This window comes from Salminus brasiliensis, chromosome 1, assembly GCF_030463535.1.
Source record: "Salminus brasiliensis chromosome 1, fSalBra1.hap2, whole genome shotgun sequence".
In the NCBI taxonomy this organism is placed as follows: Eukaryota; Metazoa; Chordata; class Actinopteri; order Characiformes; family Bryconidae; genus Salminus; species Salminus brasiliensis.
Genome location: NC_132878.1, coordinates 51026166 through 51032176, shown reverse-complemented (window position 1 = coordinate 51032176; position 6011 = coordinate 51026166). Strand labels below are relative to the sequence as shown.

The 6011-nt window shown below is 43.9% G+C and overlaps 1 protein-coding gene across 2 annotated transcripts in view; it reads left to right on the top strand.

The window, feature by feature from the left end:
* Positions 1 to 1104: 1104 nt before the first annotated feature.
* Positions 1105 to 6011, top strand: part of ipo13b (importin 13b) — a 46761-nt gene continuing 41854 nt past the window's right edge. For both annotated transcript variants that reach the window (XM_072681886.1, XM_072681896.1), the window contains exon 1: positions 1105 to 1657. In XM_072681886.1, the coding sequence (XP_072537987.1) occupies positions 1586 to 1657 (72 nt within the window). In that variant the 5' untranslated portion in view covers positions 1105 to 1585. The remainder of the gene's footprint in view (positions 1658 to 6011) is intronic.

Below are 6011 nucleotides of genomic sequence, written 5' to 3'. Positions count from 1 at the left end.
AAGTATTAAGTGTAGAAATGAGCACAGAAGATGTACATTTCTGTACTGTATGAAATATTGTAAGAATTGGAATGGGGTTTAAATAGTCTGTGGCATTGATATATTGGTCTTAATGGGCCCAAAATGTTCCAACAAATATCCTCCACCTTATTACACCACCTCCACCAGCCTGGACCGCTGACACAAGGCAGGCTGGGTCCATGGATTCATGCTGTTGGTGCCAAATTCTGACCCCTGATGAAATCCAGATTCATCAGACCAGACTATGTTTTTCTAGTCCATAATGGTGAGCTACTGCAGCCTCAGCTTTCTGTTCTTAGCTGTCTTTTTTATGACATTATTCTGATTAAACTTCAAAGACTGTTGTGCTGAACATCCCAGGAGATCAGCGAGGAGAGCAGATTCTCCAAACACTGGCACAGTCTGGCCACGCTCACTTTTCCTCTTATTCTGATGGGCTACATGATTTCATGCACTGTACTGCTGCCACACTTCTGGCTGACCAGATCATAAATGAGTAGTCTACAAGTGTTCCCAATTAGGTGTGTGTAGGTGTATGTACACACACCTCGACTCACCACACATACGTTTACACTTGTAATTTCCCCCAGCGACACACGGGGACGCCAGTACGCTACTTGTTCGAGTAAAAATGCACTTTTGAAAAACAAAACTACGCTTCCCAGAGTGCAGCGCGAGGGACCTTTTCAAAAAGCTGTAGTGCCGCCTGTCTATAACAAGCGATGATAAGAAAAATTTGATAAAACAATTTTTTAAAAATAAATGCGTATTGTACATTTCAGTGTAAAGCCAGGGGGTAATCTATACTATTAAATAACTCATATGTCCGAGGAAGGAAGAGAAATAAAAAAAAATCGTTGTAATCGTAATAAATCCTTTGTTATTTAGCTATATCAATGATGTGTCATTGATCGTCCAAAACGTGTCCTGGTGTTACTAAAAAGGTGGTGGGTTCGCGGTGTTTATGTGAGAAACTGGTTTGACAGTCTTCAGGCAGGCAGGCAGTGTCCAGTGTGAGCAGAGAGGGAGCGCGAGCGCGAGCGCGAGCACGAGAGAGAGCGAGAGAGAGCGAGAGAGAGAGAGAGAGAGCGGGCGGGGAAGGAGAGGGAGAAAGGAAGAGCGGCTGTTAGCTAGACAAGTCAGGAACAGCTCGCCGGTTAGGACACACGCGGATAGGCTTTCACACCTACCTAATTAGCTAGCTACTTCTGTAGGCAACTCCAATGTCTTATAATGTGGATAGTTAATGTCGGTGTCACACAGAAACGCGGGACAGACGGAGTACAGGAGCACGAACATGGTTGTTTTCTAGCTAAGCAACGCTAGCGCTAGTCGAGGCTCCGGTTAGCTAGCTAACCTATCACTGGCAGCTGTCTTGGCTTCTTTAAGCGGGAGGAAAAGCAGGGGTAGTGCCGGTAGTGTGGTCGGCTTGGAAGCGTTGGTAGGTAGCGGTAAACCTACCTTGGACGTCTGTCATCCTCGCCCCCGTGTGCCTGGGCGCTGACAGACAGACAGACAGACAAGCCAGCAGACAGACGGACAGACAGACAGACAGACAGAGAGCATGGACACGCCGGGGAGGATAGCAGCCAGCCCGGCGGACACAGCAGACTTCACAGTGGAGAACGTGGAGAAGGTAACCGCCCGTTACTCTCTAATATCCTGTAGTCCATGTGTCCATGTGTGGTGTTTACACTCTCAGGACCGGGTTAAGGTTGGCCTAAAGATACTGATTTTACACTGTTCGAATAAACCTTAGATCTGAATTAATGTGAATTATGCTTGGTGGTCTGAGAATAGCAGCGGTCATCGCACGGAGATGCCCAAGATGCCTAAGCCCTGTTAGATAATAAAGCGCTTATTCACTGCTGCTGGGTTAGCCGGTTGACCAGCTCCACTCTTGACCACCTTAGACTTAGAGGGTCTGTTCGAGTGTGGTGGTTTAGCTGATCTACCAGCAAGACCAACACGATGAGATGACCAAGCCGGCGGAGCAGTTCAGTCAAAGGGATCATAGTGGTGGACCACAGGTTGGTCATGCTGGTCGACTAGCCTGGTCAGCTTGATTAAAAACAAACCCTATGAGCCTAGGGGTTGAGTTAGATGGTTTAGCTGGTCTACCAGGATGAACAAGCTGGGTGACCAGATCAGTCATACTGGTGGACCAAGGTGGTCAGGTTCTTCATGCTAAGTGTCCATCCAGGTAAGGCTGGTTGGCTAGTGTGGTCATCCTGGACAATGAGCTTAGGCACAAAACATATCCCAACAGGCTGGACCAGCTAAGAGTTGGACAGGCTGTATTTTTTGTTGTTGGTGGTGGTGGTTGTGCTGGTAGACCAACTAGTCCATCAGATCAAATGAAAACATTACACTAAGCTGGTCAAGAGTGGGTGCTGGTCAGTCAGCTGAACCAGTTCGCTTACAACCGTAGGGTGTATTCCCCAGTTTTCCTGACCACCTTGACCATCAAAGACCAACTTGGACCATCTGAAACCAGCTCCCAGCTAAAGCTTGTCTTGAGCTGGATTTTTTTTTTGCTGGTTTGTAGTTGTAACTTTCACAGTGGCAGCCAGGATGATGTAGTAATGATTTGTAAACCTGTGTGTTTGTGTGTGTGTCATCTTCAGATATGATTACTGTAGATTTCCTAAGTACAGCTAGTTAATAGGGTCTTATGACCGCTATGGAGACTGAGGAGGGAAAGGAGCATGATCACACTTGGTTTATGGGACTCACACGGTTGCTGCTCTGTATAGGATGTCTATAAGTTAATAGCTTTGTACATTCAGTTACAACAAGAAGCATATTTAATATATAAGTTACATAAGTTATACCTTAGAAATCTTTTCCAGCTTATGTTTTACTGGTATACTGCCTCCAAGCCTTGCATTTTGTGCTAGTCAGAGGGGAAGATATGTAACAAAATCTGGTCATTAATCATTGATTAATATCCATATCTATAATATTTAATAAGTATATTAGGTCTTGCGACGAGATGTTTTATATATACAGTTCCACTTAATTCCATAATACTGTGTGCCTTTGTCGGTCTTTACAGAACATGCACTGTCTGAAAAATGAATGCCGCTCTCCGTGTGCCACTGTCTGTTAAAACGCACACTTTCCTGTTGAGAGTATATACGTGCTTTGTTTTGTCTTGTATCGATACACCCACATTCAGACTACTGATTGACATAATCTTCAGTCTACTGGTACTTCTCACAATAGGACAACTGAGGATGAGCTGAGAACTGAGAACTAAGGGGCTCTGATTACTCAGGCATGAGTTGGAGGATTTTTGTAAATAGTAGGCAGATTATAAGATGTGATGTCATTTTGCTTACAAGCTGTGTGTGGTTTAGACCTCCTCAGGTGTGAACTATGCGGTGGGTGTAATTTTATGAATAATATTTGAAATGTTCAATAACGTGGAAGAAGGTATGGTAAAGATGCTGTTTACCAAGAATGTGTCCTCCCTGACTGCAGATGCTCATCACCCTTAATGTTAAAACCACCTGCAGAATATTGTGTAGGTCCCCTGTTCTTGTGCACAGCTCTGACTTGGCGAGGCATGGACTACACAATTTCATCATTTTCAGCCGTTTGTGCGGATGTGGGATCAGACCAAACATGCTAGCCTTCCCTTGTGCACCCACAACCACAACAAGCCGTTGTGGATGTGCCTTGGTCCACTTGTCCAGGTACCACAATGTGGCCCTTGTCAAAGTTGTTAAGATCCTTGTCCATTTTCTTGATTCCAACACATCAACTTCAAGAACTGCTGTTCAGTTGCTGCCTAATATGTATATCCCACTCTACGATAGTCACTCCTGGTTTGATCGGTGTCATGACATTACAAATTTCAGCCAATGAAATAACAACATTTGAGATCAGGTGAACTGGCTTGGCTGGCAGTTCTACTGTGATCACACCATCGCACCAGCTACCACAGTGATTAAAGTTAGCAAATTACTGCAAATAAAAATGTCAGGCCATGTAAATCGGACATATCTACCCTTCCCATCCCTAATGCAGGCCTGGAGAGAGATGAAAATTGCACTGGACTATTTGGGCATTGAGCCAATGCACCTTTTAGACAGAATTTTAAGGAATATGTTTAATTTTTAGTCAGTGCATCTACTTCTTTACCAAAAACCAGTCCGGTGTTTCTTTTTCCTACTAATTTCCTATATCCACTTATTTCGTTATACCAGTCAGACTGGAAAATTAGTCTAACTGATGAAGATTTTTAGCATCCTCCTGATTCACCTTCATCTGCAGGGTTGTTGCTGTGATCACTAAAGATCTTTTCCATTACACCAGTGCCTATGTTTTATGCAGCAGCTATGCTTTGGGTTATACAGTACACTGCCAGTAAAAACTGATCTTATGCCTTCCTGTCACAGAAGCTCACAACATGCTCTACAGAACATCACATCCTTCTTAAAATAATCCTTCATTCTGAACTTCCTACCTATTTCTTTTTTTTAAATACTCCTCATCAGTGTCAGTGGCAGTGTGGATTTGTATGTGGGAGTGTGAAAAAGTAATTGTTTTGCTATTAATGTTGGATGTTCGTGAAATGTGTGTGAAGTTCAGCGGTCCAGAGGTTTGCTTGAAGGGGAAAGGAAATCTTTAAGCCGAGTGATCATGCTAGAGGCTCTGTATTTTCAGTGGCCAGGATGTGAAATATTGAAGCCAGGAGCACTGACAATAGGGAATGGGTTTGTTGTACCTGTTACTGATGCATTGATCTAATATACTGGATCAGCGCAAGCACTGACCTTAACATCAGATATTGGTTATACAGCAGACATAACTGATCCTTATTCAGCGCAACTTACTAATTCTTCTGTGGGGACATAAAGAGTTCTGTAGGACTGAAAAAGGGTTCTTAGTCGTAGAAATACAGGAATTACACAGATCAGCCATAACATTAAAACTACCTGCCTAATATTGTGTATGTCCCCCCTCATGCTGCTAGAACAGCTCTGATCCATTGAGGTGGGAACCCTGCAAGATCTCTGAAGGTGTCCTGGGATATCTGGCATCAAGACCGGCCCTATAAGTGCTGTAATTGTGAGGAGCAGCATTCATAGATCACATCAATAAACTTTGGGTGCCCATAACTCCATTTCTGGTTCACTGGTTGTTCTTTCTTGGACAACCACGTAGTAGGTAATGAACCATGAATTCCTTGAACACCCCACAACACCTTCTTTTTTGAAGATGCTCTGACCCCATTGTCTAGCCACCATAATCTGGCATGTCCATCAAAGTTGCTCACATACTTACACTTACACTGCCTAATACATGGATGCCATTGCAAGGAGAGTGTTATTCACTTCACCTGCCTGTGGCTTTAAAGTTAGGGCTGATCTGTGTGTATAGAAGCTCTTTAGGTTTTACTAAAGAACCCTTAAAAAACATCTTTTGAAGGGTACATATAGTTAGGGTTTTTTCTGAGTGCCCCAACAGAGCAGTGGTTTTGTATCAGTACTGAAATTGGCCTTCATTCACATATCAGGTATCTGGTGAGAGAAAATCTGCATCTGTACATGCATCTTCTCCTCACCACCACCAGTCTGTGAGTAGCTGAGAGTAGAGGCATTAGCTAAGCCAGATGAGATGTCTGTCAGCTGATTCTCGCTACCCTGTCTATCATTGATTTCCCTCTTTCTCTCGCATTTCTGATGTCATGACAGTGCAGTGTATCTCTATAATATTTTTGAAGTACCCGTTATGTTCCCATACACCTGTTGTGAGCATGTGGACTGTGAAATGATTTGTCTGCCTATTGTGTGTATGTGTGTGTTTGTCTCTTGCCTACACATCTCTTGTTGCAGGTTGTGTCTGGCTGTTGCCAGGTGCAGTCTGTGACTCTGGGGCAGACGCAGTGAGAGAATAGAGGAGGGGGTTGGGCAAGGTAGCAGCAACAGAACAGCTGAAATAAAACTGTGGATCAAATGAAGCAGAAGAAAGATGGTGGG